The 18,573-nt window shown below is 46.5% G+C and overlaps 1 protein-coding gene across 1 annotated transcript in view; it reads left to right on the top strand.

The window, feature by feature from the left end:
* The first annotated feature begins 1,349 nt into the window (after positions 1-1,349).
* Positions 1,350-18,573, top strand: part of LOC124023896 (WD repeat domain phosphoinositide-interacting protein 1-like) — a 49,386-nt gene continuing 32,162 nt past the window's right edge. The window contains exons 1-5 of the mRNA XM_046338058.1: positions 1,350-1,778; positions 12,146-12,228; positions 13,453-13,619; positions 18,053-18,149; positions 18,267-18,364. Coding sequence (XP_046194014.1) covers positions 1,669-1,778; positions 12,146-12,228; positions 13,453-13,619; positions 18,053-18,149; positions 18,267-18,364 — 555 coding nt within the window. The 5' untranslated portion in view covers positions 1,350-1,668. The remainder of the gene's footprint in view (positions 1,779-12,145; positions 12,229-13,452; positions 13,620-18,052; positions 18,150-18,266; positions 18,365-18,573) is intronic.

The raw sequence follows: 18,573 nt of genomic DNA, 5'->3' as shown, positions 1-18,573 counted from the left end.
CTGTCCACGGAGAGCACAGCGTTATTCACTGTGTTTCTATAGGTTTAGTAAGCAGATCGATAGATAGCTTGTCACCTGCCTTCCCGCCTCCGGGACAACAACTCATTATATACTGTATCTCTGCTACTACTGCATAGATTTAAACTAGGGGCGTTACCCGACCTCCCTTTCCCCAAGAGGAGCCAATCAAGACAAACCTTTTTTTTCTACCTGACCATAGATAATGATAGAGAAAGCACTGAGTATGCAAAACATTTAAGAACACCTGCTCTGTCCATGACATAGGCTGACCAGGTGAATCCAGGTGAATGATGATGTCACTTGTTAAATCCACTTCAATCAGTGTAGATGAAGGGGAGGAGACCTGGTTAAAGGAGGATTTTTAAGCCTTGAGACAATTGAGACATGGATTTCACATGTATTCCATCCAGAGGGTGTCAAGAACTGCAACGCTGCTGGGTTTTTCACGCTCAACAGTTTCCTGTGTGTATCAAGAATGGTCCACCACCCTACAACCCTACCACCCGACAACTTGGACCCAACATTGGAGTCAACATGGGCCAGCATCCCTGTGGAACGCTTTCAACACCTTGTAATATTGTTTGGTTTTCTGAGTCGTGGCTGAACAAGGACATGGATGATATACATCTAACTGGTTTTTCCATCGTCACGACCGGATGGCAGCCCCGGGTAAGATGAGAGGGGGAGGAGTCTCTTTGTTAGCTGGTTTTTCCATGTCACGACCCTGTGTATATAACCAAGTTATCGTTACTCGTTGTATATTTATTCCTCATGTCATTATTTTATATTATTTTTCTCTCTACATTGTTTGGAAGGGCCCATAAGGAAGCATTTCACTGTTACACCTGCTGTTTACGAAACATGTGACAAATAAAATGTGATTTGATTATAGGATCTGTGACAGCATGTGCAGCACCATTGAGGCTATCTCCATTTTAAAGTAGTCATTTACACTTCTTCATTGGCTGATTGCTCCCAACTCATAGGAACCCCCACCCAGTTGACTACTTTAAGTGGTGGAAGCCCTCAATGGCAATGTCCATGCTAAAACGGGTTATATCCACGATGAGTCCTCTATCTGAGTCTTCTATCTATCTCTGGAAAACAGGCACAACTCCAATATGAAGTCGTTTTTTTCAAAGTTGGGCTTATTTTCGTGGACAGATTTTGGGCGGAGTAAAACCTTTTGCTTCGCATCTTCCCCTCTGGCGCTGCCCATGCTAAAATAGACTTTTGGCCACTACAGGCCTCTATATTATTCTCTATGCACCTGACCAATCAGAATCGAGCCGACGACAACATTGAATTTCGCTTTCAGCCAACTGGGACGGGAAATCCGAGTGACGCAACAAGCTGTCAGCTGTTCTTGTTTTGCTTCGGTTTTTCCCTTCTTCTTTCTCTAGAGTGTCTGATCTCTTCTGTACTAAACAGGAACATTTATGGAACTCAGAGTTGGATTCTAAAAACACCGGATATAAGGAGTTCAAAACACTCAGGCCTATGATTAGATCGGTTTATTGTTAAAAAGGCGATCGAGATTTCTTCTCAGCTGGATCCTCAATCCGACGCTATCGTGCCAAGAGGCAAAGCCGATCCCAGGCCTCCGATCCAGGGCGGAGGGAGGGAAAGAGGTCGCTGGGAATCGGGATGGAGACGGGAGAGGGAGCTGACGGTCCTAGCGGACCCGGTGAACCGGGAGCCGGGCCGGGGACGGAGCTGACGGGGCTTGGCTGCGCCTCTTTCAACCAAGACTCCACGTAAGCGCCTCCGAACCCGCTGCCTGTTGGGTTGGTTGCCTACAACAGAATGCTCTCTCAGCAAATGTCCTTGTCATTTCCTGTAAAATAAGTTATAGATAAATACACCTTTCAGTATGATATCATGGTGATTCAATCTAAAAAATATTTCCCTTTCATTGTGAGGTCCTAAATAAATAGCCCATAGATGTTATAGAATTCTACATAGCGGCTACAGAATTCGCATGTGATGATCAGAGTGGGCAGTTCACAGTCCTCTGAACAAAACACACTCATTATGCTAAACCTGAAACCACAGGATTTATTCAAAAAAAAAAAGCGACGGTTGACAACAGTGGATGGAACCGTTCTGGAGGCAGAACGACGGGGCTTCTAAAGCACTCCTGTTATACACACTAATGCCTATAGACATCTATTGATCACTTTCTTAATGACTCCATTTGACTGAGAGAGAGTTCCTTTGACTAATGTAAGCACTGACTGAGAATGCTTGAATCGCCACGATCAACTACTTTTCATGAACAGAAATATATCCCAAATGGCATCCTGTTCCCTGCACTAGTTGTGGCCAGGGCCTATAGAGCCCTACTGTATGTAGGGAATAGGGACAGTAGTAGTAGTTTGGACCAGGGCCTATAGAGCCCTACTGTATGTAGGGAATAGGGACAGTATTAGTAGTTTGGACCAGGGCCTATAGAGCCCTACTGTATATAGGGAATAGGGACAGTAGTAGTAGTTTGGACCAGGGCCTATAGAGCCCTACTGTATATAGGGAATAGGGACAGTAGTAGTAGTTTGGACCAGGGCCTATAGAGCCCTACTGTATATAGGGAATAGGGACAGTATTAGTAGTTTGGACCAGGGCCTATAGAGCCCTACTGTATGTAGGGAATAGGGACAGTAGAAGTTGTTTTGACCAGGGCCTATGGAGCCCTACTGTATGTAGGGAATAGGGACAGTAGTAGTAGTTTGGACCAGGGCCTATAGAGCCCTACTGTATGTAGGGAATAGGGACAGTATTAGTAGTTTGGACCAGGGCCTATAGAGCCCTACTGTATATAGGGAATAGGGACAGTAGTAGTAGTTTGGACCAGGGCCTATAGAGCCCTACTGTATGTAGGGAATAGGGACAGTAGTAGTAGTTTTGACCAGGGCCTATAGAGCCCTACTGTATGTAGGGAATAGGGACAGTAGTAGTAGTTTGGACCAGGGCCTATAGAGCCCTACTGTATATAGGGAATAGGGACAGTATTAGTAGTTTGGACCAGGGCCTATAGAGCCCTACTGTATGTAGGGAATAGGGACAGTAGAAGTAGTTTTGACCAGGGCCTATGGAGCCCTACTGTATGTAGGGAATAGGGACAGTATTAGTAGTTTGGACCAGGGCCTATAGAGCCCTACTGTATGTAGGGAATAGGGACAGTATCAGTAGTTTTGACCAGGGCCTACAGGGCCTATAGAGCCCTACTGTATGTGGTCCTTCTGTAGCTCAGCCCTACTGTATGGGTAGGGAATAGGGACAGTATTACTGTAGTTTTTGGATAAAAGCGTCTGCTAAATGGCATATATTATTATTATTATTATGTATGTAGGGAATAGGGACAGTATTAGTAGTTTTGACCAGGGCCTATAGAGCCCTACTGTATGTAGGGAATAGGGACAGTATTAGTAGTTTGGACCAGGGCCTATAGAGCCCTACTGTATGTAGGGAATAGGGACAGTATTAGTAGTTTTGACCAGGGTCTATAGAGCCCTACTGTATGTAGGGAATAGGGACAGTATTAGTAGTTTTGACCAGGGCCTATAGAGCCCTACTGTATGTAGGGAATAGGGACAGTATCACTAGTTTTGACCAGGGCCTATAGAGCCCTACTGTATATAGGGAATAGGGACAGTATTAGTAGTTTTGACCAGGGCCTATAGAGCCCTACTGTATGTAGGGAATAGGGACAGTAGTAGTAGTTTTGACCAGGGCCTATAGAGCCCTACTGTATGTAGGGAATAGGGACAGTATTAGTAGTTTGGACCAGGGCCTATAGAGCCCTACTGTATGTAGGGAATAGGGACAGTATTAGTAGTTTTGACCAGGGCCTATAGAGCCCTACTGTATGTAGGGAATAGGGACAGTATTAGTAGTTTGGACCAGGGCCTATAGAGCCCTACTGTATGTAGGGAATAGGGACAGTATTAGTAGTTTGGACCAGGGCTTATAGAGCCCTATTGTATGTAGGGAATAGGGACAGTATTAGTAGTTTGGACCAGGGCTTATAGAGCCCTACTGTATGTAGGGAATAGGGACAGTATTAGTAGTTTTGACCAGGGCTTATAGAGCCCTACTGTATGTAGGGAATAGGGACAGTATTAGTAGTTTGGACCAGGGCTTATAGAGCCCTACTGTATGTAGGGAATAGGGACAGTATTAGTAGTTTGGACCAGGGCTTATAGAGCCCTACTGTATGTAGGGAATAGGGACAGTATTAGTAGTTTGGACCAGGGCTTATAGAGCCCTATTGTATGTAGGGAATAGGGACAGTATTAGTAGTTTGGACCAGGGCTTATAGAGCCCTATTGTATGTAGGGAATAGGGACAGTATTAGTAGTTTGGACCAGGGCCTATAGAGCCCTACTGTATGTAGGGAATAGGGACAGTATTAGTAGTTTGGACCAGGGCTTATAGAGCCCTATTGTATGTAGGGAATAGGGACAGTATATCTGGGACAGTGAATAACTCTCAGATCGCCTGCTCACCTGATATGAGGCTGACTGGCACTGTGGAGAAAATTTTCACAACCTGTCCATAGCTTCTGTCGTAGGCTCGGTACTAGGTAACACACACATGCACACCCGCATACACACACACACACCTGTCCATCGATTCTGTCTTAGTTAGGTAACTGGTAAAAAACCTTGAGCATGAGAGTGTTTACTTCATAAAGGAATGCAGAACAGAGTAGACCTGTTGTCCTGTGGTGTTGGGGTTTGGATCTGAACAGAGTAGACCTGTTGTCCTGTGGTGTTGGGGTTTAGATCTGAACATAGAACAGAGTAGACCTGTTGTCCTGTGGTGTTGGGGGTTTAGATCTGAACAGAGTAGACCTGTTGTCCTGTGGTGTTGGGGTTTAGATCTGAACATAGAACAGAGTAGACCTGTTGTCCTGTGGTGTTGGGGTTTAGATCAGAACAGAGTAGACCTGTTGTCCTGTGGTGTTGGGGGTTTAGATCAGAACAGAGTAGACCTGTTGTCCTGTGGTGTTGGGGTTTAGATCTGAACAGAGTAGACCTGTTGTCCTGTGGTGTTGGGGTTTGGATCAGAACAGAGTAGACCTGTTGTCCTGTGGTGTTGGGGTTTAGATCTGAACAGAGTAGACCTGTTGTCCTGTGGTGTTGGGGTTTAGATCTGAACAGAGTAGACCTGTTGTCCTGTGGTGTTGGGGGTTTAGATCAGAACAGAGTAGACCTGTTGTCCTGTGGTGTTGGGGGTTTAGATCTGAACAGAGTAGACCTGTTGTCCTGTGGTGTTGGGGGTTTAGATCTGAACAGAGTAGACCTGTTGTCCTGTGGTGTTGGGGTTTAGATCTGAACAGAGTAGACCTGTTGTCCTGTGGTGTTGGGGTTTAGATCAGAACAGAGTAGACCTGTTGTCCTGTGGTGTTGGGGGTTTAGATCTGAACAGAGTAGACCTGTTGTCCTGTGGTGTTGGGGTTTAGATCTGAACAGAGTAGACCTGTTGTCCTGTGGTGTTGGGGTTTGGATCAGAACAGAGTAGACCTGTTGTCCTGTGGTGTTGGGGTTTAGATCTGAACAGAGTAGACCTGTTGTCCTGTGGTGTTGGGGTTTAGATCAGAACAGAGTAGACCTGTTGTCCTGTGGTGTTGGGGGTTTAGATCAGAACAGAGTAGACCTGTTGTCCTGTGGTGTTGGGGGTTTAGATCTGAACAGAGTAGACCTGTTGTCCTGTGGTGTTGGGGTTTAGATCTGAACAGAGTAGACCTGTTGTCCTGTGGTGTTGGGGTTTAGATCTGAACAGAGTAGACCTGTTGTCCTGTGGTGTTGGGGTTTAGATCTGAACAGAGTAGACCTGTTGTCCTGTGGTGTTGGGGTTTAGATCTGAACAGAGTAGACCTGTTGTCCTGTGGTGTTGGGGTTTAGATCTGAACAGAGTAGACCTGTTGTCCTGTGGTGTTGGGGTTTAGATCTGAACAGAGTAGACCTGTTGTCCTGTGGTGTTGGGGTTTAGATCTGAACAGAGTAGACCTGTTGTCCTGTGGTGTTGGGGGTTTAGATCTGAACAGAGTAGACCTGTTGTCCTGTGGTGTTGGGGGTTTGGATCAGAACAGAGTAGACCTGTTGTCCTGTGGTGTTGGGGGTTTGGATCAGAACAGAGTAGACCTGTTGTCCTGTGGTGTTGGGGTTTAGATCTGAACAGAGTAGACCTGTTGTCCTGTGGTGTTGGGGGTTTAGATCTGAACAGAGTAGACCTGTTGTCCTGTGGTGTTGGGGGTTTAGATCTGAACAGAGTAGACCTGTTGTCCTGTGGTGTTGGGGTTTAGATCAGAACAGAGTAGACCTGTTGTCCTGTGGTGTTGGGGGTTTAGATCTGAACAGAGTAGACCTGTTGTCCTGTGGTGTTGGGGGTTTAGATCTGAACAGAGTAGACCTGTTGTCCTGTGGTGTTGGGGTTTGGATCAGAACAGAGTAGACCTGTTGTCCTGTGGTGTTGGGGTTTAGATCAGAACAGAGTAGACCTGTTGTCCTGTGGTGTTGGGGTTTAGATCAGAACAGAGTAGACCTGTTGTCCTGTGGTGTTGGGGGTTTAGATCAGAACAGAGTAGACCTGTTGTCCTGTGGTGTTGGGGGTTTAGATCAGAACAGAGTAGACCTGTTGTCCTGTGGTGTTGGGGTTTAGATCAGAACAGAGTAGACCTGTTGTCCTGTGGTGTTGGGGTTTAGATCAGAACAGAGTAGACCTGTTGTCCTGTGGTGTTGGGGTTTAGATCTGAACAGAGTAGACCTGTTGTCCTGTGGTGTTGGGGTTTAGATCTGAACACAGAACAGAGTAGACCTGTTGTCCTGTGGTGTTGGGGGTTTAGATCTGAACAGAGTAGACCTGTTGTCCTGTGGTGTTGGGGGTTTAGATCTGAACAGAGTAGACCTGTTGTCCTGTGGTGTTGGGGGTTTAGATCTGAACAGAGTAGACCTGTTGTCCTGTGGTGTTGGGGTTTAGATCTGAACAGAGTAGACCTGTTGTCCTGTGGTGTTGGGGGTTTAGATCAGAACAGAGTAGACCTGTTGTCCTGTGGTGTTGGGGGTTTAGATCAGAACAGAGTAGACCTGTTGTCCTGTGGTGTTGGGGTTTAGATCTGAACAGAGTAGACCTGTTGTCCTGTGGTGTTGGGGTTTTAATCAGAACAGAGTAGACCTGTTGTCCTGTGGTGTTGGGGGTTTAGATCTGAACAGAGTAGACCTGTTGTCCTGTGGTGTTGGGGTTTAGATCTGAACAGAGTAGACCTGTTGTCCTGTGGTGTTGGGGTTTAGATCTGAACAGAGTAGACCTGTTGTCCTGTGGTGTTGGGGGTTTAGATCTGAACAGAGTAGACCTGTTGTCCTGTGGTGTTGGGGGTTTAGATCTGAACAGAGTAGACCTGTTGTCCTGTGGTGTTGGGGGTTTAGATCAGAACAGAGTAGACCTGTTGTCCTGTGGTGTTGGGGGTTTAGATCTGAACAGAGTAGACCTGTTGTCCTGTGGTGTTGGGGTTTGGATCTGAACAGAGTAGACCTGTTGTCCTGTGGTGTTGGGGTTTAGATCTGAACAGAGTAGACCTGTTGTCCTGTGGTGTTGGGGGTTTAGATCTGAACAGAGTAGACCTGTTGTCCTGTGGTGTTGGGGGTTTAGATCTGAACAGAGTAGACCTGTTGTCCTGTGGTGTTGGGGGTTTAGATCTGAACAGAGTAGACCTGTTGTCCTGTGGTGTTGGGGTTTAGATCTGAACAGAGTAGACCTGTTGTCCTGTGGTGTTGGGGTTTAGATCTGAACAGAGTAGACCTGTTGTCCTGTGGTGTTGGGGTTTCCTGTGGATCTGAACAGAGTAGACCTGTTGTCCTGTGGTGTTGGGGTTTAGATCAGATCTGAACAGAGTAGACCTGTTGTCCTGTGGTGTTGGGGTTTGGATCAGAACAGAGTAGACCTGTTGTCCTGTGGTGTTGGGGTTTGGATCAGAACATAGAACAGAGTAGACCTGTTGTCCTGTGGTGTTGGGGTTTAGATCTGAACATAGAACAGAGTAGACCTGTTGTCCTGTGGTGTTGGGGTTTAGATCTGAACAGAGTAGACCTGTTGTCCTGTGGTGTTGGGGGTTTAGATCTGAACAGAGTAGACCTGTTGTCCTGTGGTGTTGGGGGTTTAGATCTGAACAGAGTAGACCTGTTGTCCTGTGGTGTTGGGGTTTGGATCAGAACATAGAACAGAGTAGACCTGTTGTCCTGTGGTGTTGGGGTTTAGATCTGAACAGAGTAGACCTGTTGTCCTGTGGTGTTGGGGTTTGGATCAGAAAAGAGTAGACCTGTTGTCCTGTGGTGTTGGGGTTTGGATCTGAACAGAGTAGACCTGTTGTCCTGTGGTGTTGGGGTTTGGATCTGAACAGAGTAGACCTGTTGTCCTGTGGTGTTGGGGTTTAGATCTGAACATAGAACAGAGTAGACCTGTTGTCCTGTGGTGTTGGGGTTTGGATCTGAACAGAGTAGACCTGTTGTCCTGTGGTGTTGGGGTTTAGATCAGAACAGAGTAGACCTGTTGTCCTGTGGTGTTGGGGTTTGGATCAGAACAGAGTAGACCTGTTGTCCTGTGGTGTTGGGGTTTAGATCAGAACAGAGTAGACCTGTTGTCCTGTGGTTTGGATCAGAACAGAGTAGACCTGTTGTCCTGTGGTGTTGGGGTTTGGATCAGAACAGAGTAGACCTGTTGTCCTGTGGTGTTGGGGTTTGGATCTGAACAGAGTAGACCTGTTGTCCTGTGGTGTTGGGGTTTGGATCTGAACAGAGTAGACCTGTTGTCCTGTGGTGTTGGGGTTTAGATCTGAACAGAGTAGACCTGTTGTCCTGTGGTGTTGGGGTTTAGATCTGAACAGAGTAGACCTGTTGTCCTGTGGTTTGGATCAGAACATAGAACAGAGTAGACCTGTTGTCCTGTGGTGTTGGGGTTTAGATCAGAACAGAGTAGACCTGTTGTCCTGTGGTGTTGGGGTTTAGATCTGAACAGAGTAGACCTGTTGTCCTGTGGTGTTGGGGTTTAGATCTGAACAGAGTAGACCTGTTGTCCTGTGGTGTTGGGGTTTGGATCTGAATATACAATTACTTCAACAATTTTTCCTGGTGCAACTTCAGGCTATGTTTTCTTTCAAGATGGGATGGGCAATATATTATGGTGTTGATTTGTGAGAAAATAAAAACTTAAAGTTTGATGTCTCTGCGACACATTCCCAATGTTCAACCGCTCTCCAAACGACACATTCCCAATGTTCAACCGCTCTCCAAACAACACATTCCCAATGTTCAACCGCTCTCCAAACAACACATTCCCAATGTTCAACCGCTCTCCAAACGACACATTCCCAATGTTCAACCGCTCTCCAAACGACACATTCCCAATGTTCAACCGCTCTCCAAACGACACATTCCCAATGTTCAACCGCTCTCCAAACGACACATTCCCAATGTTCAACCGCTCTCCAAACGACACATTCCCAATGTTCAACCGCTCTCCAAACAACATATTCCCAATGTTCAACCGCTCTCCAAACAACATATTCCCAATGTTCAACCGCTCTCCAAACGACATATTCCCAAAGCATTTTGATACGTCGGCCAAAAGGGGGGCATTTTTTAAACCCCATAGGCCTACGTAATACAGCCTACAGTGGGGATCTGATCTGATCATTTTTAAACCCCATAGGCCTACGTAATACAGCCTACAGTGGGGATCTGATCTGATCATTTTGTAAACCCCATAGGCCTACGTAATACAGCCTACAGTGGGGATCTGATCTGATCATTTTTGTAAACCCCATAGGCCTACGTAATACAGCCTACAGTGGGGATCTGATCATTGTCTAACCCCATAGGCCTACGTAATACAGCCTACAGTGGGGATCTGATCTGATCATGTTTAAACCCCATAGGCCTACGTAATACAGCCTACAGTGGGAATCTGATCCACCAGAGATCTCACAATAAAAACAGCATTCAAAACGAGCAAAAAAAAATAAAGAAAGTTCAGGATAAAGATATCCATTTGAAACAAAGTCAGGAACAATGCGTACCCGTGAAGACTGAGAGCTTACTGTGGAATCTGGTTGTGTTTGTGTCAAAAGAAAAATGTCAAACACTCTTTTCTTTCTTTCAGTGATGATGATTGCAGGTTTGGTCCCGTTTCCATAGCGGGACCAGACATGTACAGCAGACAGTCCCATCCAAGGGAACAGAGTAGTGGCTTTTAGAAACTGTCCAATGGAACAACTCAGTCAACTTTATAAAACACTGCAATGGCACCCTATTCCCTATATAGTGCACTAACCTATGGGCCCTGGTCAAAAAGTAGTGCACTATTTAGGGTGCCAATTGGGACATGCCCCTAAACACCCTAGCTAGATGACTGTCCTCCCTGCTAGATGACTGTCCTCCCTACTAGATGACTGTCCTCCCTACTAGATGACTGTCCTCCCTACTAGATGACTGTCCACCCTGCTAGATGACTGTCCTCCCTGCTAGATGACTGTCCTCCCTGCTAGATGACTGTCCTCCCTACTAGATGACTGTCCTCCCTACTAGATGACTGTCCTCCCTACTAGATGACTGTCCTCCCTGCTAGATGACTGTCCTCCCTGCTAGATGACTGTCCTCCCTGCTAGATGACTGTCCTCCCTGCTAGATGACTGTCCTCCCTGCTAGATGACTGTCCTCCCTGCTAGATGACTGTCCTCCCTGCTAGATGACTGTCCTCCCTGCTAGATGACTGTCCTCCCTGCTAGATGACTGTCCTCCCTACTAGATGACTGTCCTCCCTACTAGATGACTGTCCTCCCTACTAGATGACTGTCCTCCCTACTAGATGACTGTCCTCCCTGCTAGATGACTGTCCTCCCTGCTAGATGACTGTCCTCCCTGCTAGATGACTGTCCTCCCTGCTAGATGACTGTCCTCCCTGCTAGATGACTGTCCTCCCTGCTAGATGACTGTCCTCCCTGCTAGATGACTGTCCTCCCTGATGACTGTCCTCCCTGCTAGATGACTGTCCTCCCTGCTAGATAACAGTCCTCCCTGCTAGATGACTGTCCTCCCTGCTAGATGACTGTCATCCCTGCAAGATGACTGTCCTCCCTACTAGATGACTGTCCTCCCTGCTAGATGACTGTCCTCCCTACTACATGACTGTCCTCCCTGCAAGATGACTGTCCTCCCTGCAAGATGACTGTCCTCCCTGCTAGATGACTGTCCTCCCTGCTAGATGACTGTCCTCCCTGCTAGATGACTGTCCTCCCTGCTAGATGACTGTCCTCCCTGCTAGATGACTGTCCTCCCTGCAAGATGACTGTCCTCCCTGCTAGATGACTGTCCTCCCTGCTAGATGACTGTCCTCCCTGCTAGATGACTGTCCTCCCTGCTAGATGACTGTTCTCCCTGCAAGATGACTGTCCTGAGAGAGAGAGCGAGAGAGAGCGAGAGGAAAATCTTTTGGACTGGCTATGCAAAATGATAACTGAGCAAGTTCAATCACATCAGCACTCCCAAGGCAATATCATGTTGAACTGAAAATGATATGTCAGTCATGAAGTTTGGGGGAAGTTCCCTCCTGTCCAGAATGGATGGAGAACACAGCATTTACACGAGGAAAGAGTCACACTTGCAACTTTCCAATTCCATGTTTTTGTCCCTTTTATCAAAAGTCCTTGCAGCAAACTTGAAAAACAAAGTAACTGTTTCTCGTTCTGGAATCCCCAAATAAACAGTGTCTATAAAACCATTGAGAGCAAAGTCTGGTGTGCATGAGATGAGTCACACATCATTGACTTGTTTTTACCCTAACATATTCAATGTGTTTTTAAAATAATGATCTACCTGTGTGTGTGTGTGTGTGTGTGTGTGTGTGTGTGTGTGTGTGTGTGTGTGTGTGTGTGTGTGTGTGTGTGTGTGTGTGTGTGTGTGTGTGTGTGTGTGTGTGTGTGTGTGTGTGTGTGTGTGTGTGTGTGTGTGTGTGCACTCTGTATTCCTAAATACTCTGGTGTGCATGAAGAAACTAGTCACACATTAGTCACTTTGACTTGTAATATTCTATATGTGTTTATCAACCTCTGTATGTGTTGTTGTGTTCTCAGGTCATTGGCAGTGGGAACCAAGACAGGCTATAAGCTGTTCTCTGTGACCTCAGTGGACAAACTGGACTGCATCTACGAGAGCGGTTAGTATAGCCCTGTCCCAAACACACTCCTAGACCCTTCCCTTAGACCCTGTCCCAAACAAACCCCTAGACCCTTCCCCTAGATCCTGTCCCAAACAAACCCCTAGACCCTTCCCTTAGACCCCGTCCCAACCACACCCCTCGACCCTTCCCTTAGACCCCATCCCAAACATACCTCTTCCCCGAGACCCCGTCCCAAACAAACCCCTAGACCATTCCCCTAGATCCCGTCCCAAACTAACCTGTACTCCTCTGCCTCTCTCTGATAGGCTGCTTGTATACTCTATGACTCCTATACCAGAGCTTTTATCTCCCTTAAAGTCTCTGACTCATACAGGCCTCTGACTCATACAGGCCTCTGACTCATACAGGCTTCTGACTCATACAGGCTTCTGACTCATACAGGCCTCTGACTCATACAGGCCTCTGGCTCATACAGGCCTCTGGCTCATACAGGCCTCTGACTCATACAGGCCTCTGACTCATACAGGCCTCTGACTCATACAGGCCTCTGGCTCATACAGGCCTCTGGCTCATACAGGCCTCTGGCTCATACAGGCTTCTGACTCATACAGGCCTCTGACTCATACAGGAAGCTGTAGAATTGTTCAGTCCGTACAGAGCATCTCATTCTAGTTGTGTTGTCCAGCCTCTCTCTGGGCATTAGTGTCAGTTACAGGGATAATTACTTGCCAGTCCTCTTCCATTGATGGGTAATTCTCTGTTAGTCTACATCCTTGTAGTGAATCACTGGCTGTGTTCCAAATACATAGAGCCCTGTGGCTCCCAGTCAACAGTAAATAGGCAATAGGGTGTAATTTGGGTTGCAGACACTGTGTGTAGACTGATAAATGGTTGACAGGCAATAGTAGATGGATAACTTCACTAGCCAGCAGTCTGGTGATTTACTGTTCAGTTCATTATTACTGGCAGACACAGTGGTGTGGAGATAGAAACCAACCATGTCAGGGCACTAATACCAGGCTACCTCAGCCCCCCCTCAGGACACTAAAACCAGGCTACCTCAGCCCCCCCAGGACACTAATACCAGGCTACCTCAGCCCCCCCAGGACACTAATACCAGGCAACCTCAGCCCCCCCAGGACACTAATACCAGGCTACCTCAGCCCCCCCAGGACACTAACACCAGGCTACCTCAGCCCCCCAGGACACTCATGCCCATACCATGCTTACCCCATGTGTGCCCCTGCTCTTCCCCATCAGAGACCCCAGACGTGTACATCGTGGAGCGGTTGTTCTCCAGCAGTCTGGTGGTGGTGGTCAGTCTCTCCATCCCCAGACGGATGAACGTCTACCACTTTAAGAAGGGAACGGAGATCTGCAACTACAGCTACAGTAACAACATCCTCTCTGTCAGACTCAACAGACAGGTAACTACAGTAACAACATCCTCTCTGTCAGACTCAACAGACAGGTAACTACAGTAACAACATCCTCTCTGCCAGACTCAACAGACAGGTAACTACAGTAACAACATCCTCTCTGTCAGACTCAACAGACGGGTAACTACAGTAACAACATCCTCTCTGTCAGACTCAACAGACGGGTAACTACAGTAACAACATCCTCTCTGTCAGACTCAACAGACAGGTAACTACAGTAACAACATCCTCTCTGTCAGACTCAACAGACAGGTAACTACAGTAACAACATCCTCTCTGTCAGACTCAACAGACGGGTAACTACAGTAACAACATCCTCTCTGTCAGACTCAACAGACGGGTAACTACAGTAACAACATCCTCTCTGTCAGACTCAACAGACGGGTAACTACAGTAACAACATCCTCTCTGTCAGACTCAACAGACGGGTAACTACAGTAACAACATCCTCTCTGTCAGACTCAACAGACGGGTAACTACAGTAACAACATCCTCTCTGTCAGACTCAACAGACGGGTAACTACAGTAACAACATCCTCTCTGTCAGACTCAACAGACAGGTAACTACAGTAACAACATCCTCTCTGTCAGACTCAACAGACAGGTAACTACAGTAACAACATCCTCTCTGCCAGACTCAACAGACAGGTAACTACAGTAACAACATCCTCTCTGTCAGACTCAACAGACGGGTAACTACAGTAACAACATCCTCTCTGTCAGACTCAACAGACGGGTAACTACAGTAACAACATCCTCTCTGTCAGACTCAACAGACAGGTAACTACAGTAACAACATCCTCTCTGTCAGACTCAACAGACAGGTAACTACAGTAACAACATCCTCTCTGTCAGACTCAACAGACGGGTAACTACAGTAACAACATCCTCTCTGTCAGACTCAACAGACGGGTAACTACAGTAACAACATCCTCTCTGTCAGACTCAACAGACGGGTAACTACAGTAACAACATCCTCTCTGTCAGACTCAACAGACGGGTAACTACAGTAACAACATCCTCTCTGTCAGACTCAACAGACGGGTAACTACAGTAACAACATCCTCTCTGTCAGACTCAACAGACGGGTAACTACAGTAACAACATCCTCTCTGTCAGACTCAACAGACGGGTAACTACAGTAACAACATCCTCTCTGTCAGACTCAACAGACGGGTAACTACAGTAACAACATCCTCTCTGTCAGACTCAACAGACGGGTAACTACAGTAACAACATCCTCTCTGTCAGACTCAACAGACGGGTAACTACAGTAACAACATCCTCTCTGTCAGACTCAACAGACGGGTAACTACAGTAACAACATCCTCTCTGTCAGACTCAACAGACGGGTAACTACAGTAACAACATCCTCTCTGTCAGACTCAACAGACGGGTAACTACAGTAACAACATCCTCTCTGTCAGACTCAACAGACAGGTAACTACAGTAACAACATCCTCTCTGTCAGACTCAACAGACAGGTAACTACAGTAACAACATCCTCTCTGTCAGACTCAACAGACAGGTAACTACAGTAACAACATCCTCTCTGTCAGACTCAACAGACAGGTAACTACAGTAACAACATCCTCTCTGTCAGACTCAACAGACAGGTAACTACAGTAACAACATCCTCTCTGTCAGACTCAACAGACAGGTAACTACAGTAACAACATCCTCTCTGTCAGACTCAACAGACAGGTAACTACAGTAACAACATCCTCTCTGTCAGACTCAACAGACAGGTAACTACAGTAACAACATCCTCTCTGTCAGACTCAACAGACAGGTAACTACAGTAACAACATCCTCTCTGTCAGACTCAACAGACGGGTAACTACAGTAACAACATCCTCTCTGTCAGACTCAACAGACGGGTAACTACAGTAACAACATCCTCTCTGTCAGACTCAACAGACGGGTAACTACAGTAACAACATCCTCTCTGTCAGACTCAACAGACGGGTAACTACAGTAACAACATCCTCTCTGTCAGACTCAACAGACGGGTAACTACAGTAACAACATCCTCTCTGTCAGACTCAACAGACGGGTAACTACAGTAACAACATCCTCTCTGTCAGACTCAACAGACGGGTAACTACAGTAACAACATCCTCTCTGTCAGACTCAACAGACGGGTAACTACAGTAACAACATCCTCTCTGTCAGACTCAACAGACGGGTAACTACAGTAACAACATCCTCTCTGTCAGACTCAACAGACAGGTAACTACAGTAACAACATCCTCTCTGTCAGACTCAACAGACAGGTAACTACAGTAACAACATCCTCTCTGTCAGACTCAACAGACAGGTAACTACAGTAACAACATCCTCTCTGTCAGACTCAACAGACAGGTAACTACAGTAACAACATCCTCTCTGTCAGACTCAACAGACAGGTAACTACAGTAACAACATCCTCTCTGTCAGACTCAACAGACAGGTAACTACAGTAACAACATCCTCTCTGTCAGACTCAACAGACAGGTAACTACAGTAACAACATCCTCTCTGTCAGACTCAACAGACAGGTAACTACAGTAACAACATCCTCTCTGTCAGACTCAACAGACAGGTAACTACAGTAACAACATCCTCTCTGTCAGACTCAACAGACAGGTAACTACAGTAACAACATCCTCTCTGTCAGACTCAACAGACAGGTAACTACAGTAACAACATCCTCTCTGTCAGACTCAACAGACAGGTAACTACAGTAACAACATCCTCTCTGTCAGACTCAACAGACAGGTAACTACAGTAACAACATCCTCTCTGTCAGACTCAACAGACAGGTAACTACAGTAACAACATCCTCTCTGTCAGACTCAACAGACAGGTAACTACAGTAACAACATCCTCTCTGTCAGACTCAACAGACAGGTAACTACAGTAACAACATCCTCTCTGTCAGACTCAACAGACAGGTAACTACAGTAACAACATCCTCTCTGTCAGACTCAACAGACAGGTAACTACAGTAACAACATCCTCTCTGTCAGACTCAACAGACGGGTAACTACAGTAACAACATCCTCTCTGTCAGACTCAACAGACGGGTAACTACAGTAACAACATCCTCTCTGTCAGACTCAACAGACGGGTAACTACAGTAACAACATCCTCTCTGTCAGACTCAACAGACGGGTAACTACAGTAACAACATCCTCTCTGTCAGACTCAACAGACGGGTAACTACAGTAACAACATCCTCTCTGTCAGACTCAACAGACGGGTAACTACAGTAACAACATCCTCTCTGTCAGACTCAACAGACGGGTAACTACAGTAACAACATCCTCTCTGTCAGACTCAACAGACAGGTAACTACAGTAACAACATCCTCTCTGTCAGACTCAACAGACAGGTAACTACAGTAACAACATCCTCTCTGTCAGACTCAACAGACAGGTAACTACAGTAACAACATCCTCTCTGTCAGACTCAACAGACAGGTAACTACAGTAACAACATCCTCTCTGTCAGACTCAACAGACAGGTAACTACAGTAACAACATCCTCTCTGTCAGACTCAACAGACAGGTAACTACAGTAACAACATCCTCTCTGTCAGACTCAACAGACAGGTAACTACAGTAACAACATCCTCTCTGTCAGACTCAACAGACAGGTAACTACAGTAACAACATCCTCTCTGTCAGACTCAACAGACAGGTAACTACAGTAACAACATCCTCTCTGTCAGACTCAACAGACAGGTAACTACAGTAACAACATCCTCTCTGTCAGACTCAACAGACAGGTAACTACAGTAACAACATCCTCTCTGTCAGACTCAACAGACAGGTAACTACAGTAACAACATCCTCTCTGTCAGACTCAACAGACAGGTAACTACAGTAACAACATCCTCTCTGTCAGACTCAACAGACAGGTAACTACAGTAACAACATCCTCTCTGTCAGACTCAACAGACAGGTAACTACAGTAACAACATCCTCTCTGTCAGACTCAACAGACAGGTAACTACAGTAACAACAACAGAGACATACATATAGAGAGACGTTGTTGTCAGCAGCTGTTGATTTTGAACACTTTTTGTTAGGACATGTTGACATAGGATAACCTGCCAGGAAATGATCATCGCAATTCACATACTAACAGTCACCTCTCTCTCCCTCTCCATCTCACCCTCTCTCTCTCCCTCTCTCTCTCCCCTCCCTCTCCCCCTCTCTCTCTCCCTCTCCATCTCACCCTCTCCATCTCACCCTCTCCCTCTCTGTCTCTCTCTCTCCCCCTCCCTCTCCCCTCCCTCTCCCTCTCCCCTCCCTCTCCATCTCTCCTCTCTCTCCCTCCCTCTCCTCCCCCCCCTCTCTCTCTCTCTCTCTCCCCCTCTCTCTCTCTCTCTCTCTCTCTCTCTCTCTCTCTCTCTCTCTCTCTCCCCTCTGTAGAGGCTGGTGGTGTGTCTGGAGGAGTCAGTGTACATCCACAACATCAAAGACATGAAGCTGCTGAAGACCCTTCTCAACACGCCCTCCAACCCCTCAGGTAAACACAGTGTACAGAACAGTGTTTCCTAAACCAGTGCTGCTCTGTGGGTTTCTGATGGGGAAAAGCAGAAGCTGTCTTTCTGTGGACTGAAATGAACATGTTTGTTCTGTTTAGGTCTGTGTGCTCTGTCCATCAACCATTCCAACTCGTACCTGGCCTACCCAGGCAGCTCCACCATCGGAGAGATCATAGTTTACGATGCCAACAACCTGGTAAGGCCTGCTACTACTGTACTACTACTACTGTACTAATACTACTGTACTACTACTATAGTACTACTGTACTACTACTACTGTACTACTACTATAGTACTACTGTACTACTACTATAGTACTACTGTACTACTACTACTGTACTACTGTACTACTACTACTATAGTACTACTGTACTACTACTACTGTACTACTGTACTACTACTACT

Source organism: Oncorhynchus gorbuscha, unplaced genomic scaffold, assembly GCF_021184085.1.
Source record: "Oncorhynchus gorbuscha isolate QuinsamMale2020 ecotype Even-year unplaced genomic scaffold, OgorEven_v1.0 Un_scaffold_1714, whole genome shotgun sequence".
Classification (NCBI taxonomy): Eukaryota; Metazoa; Chordata; class Actinopteri; order Salmoniformes; family Salmonidae; genus Oncorhynchus; species Oncorhynchus gorbuscha.
The sequence above is the reverse complement of the archived record's forward strand: the minus strand, read 5'-3'. Positions and strand labels throughout refer to the sequence as shown.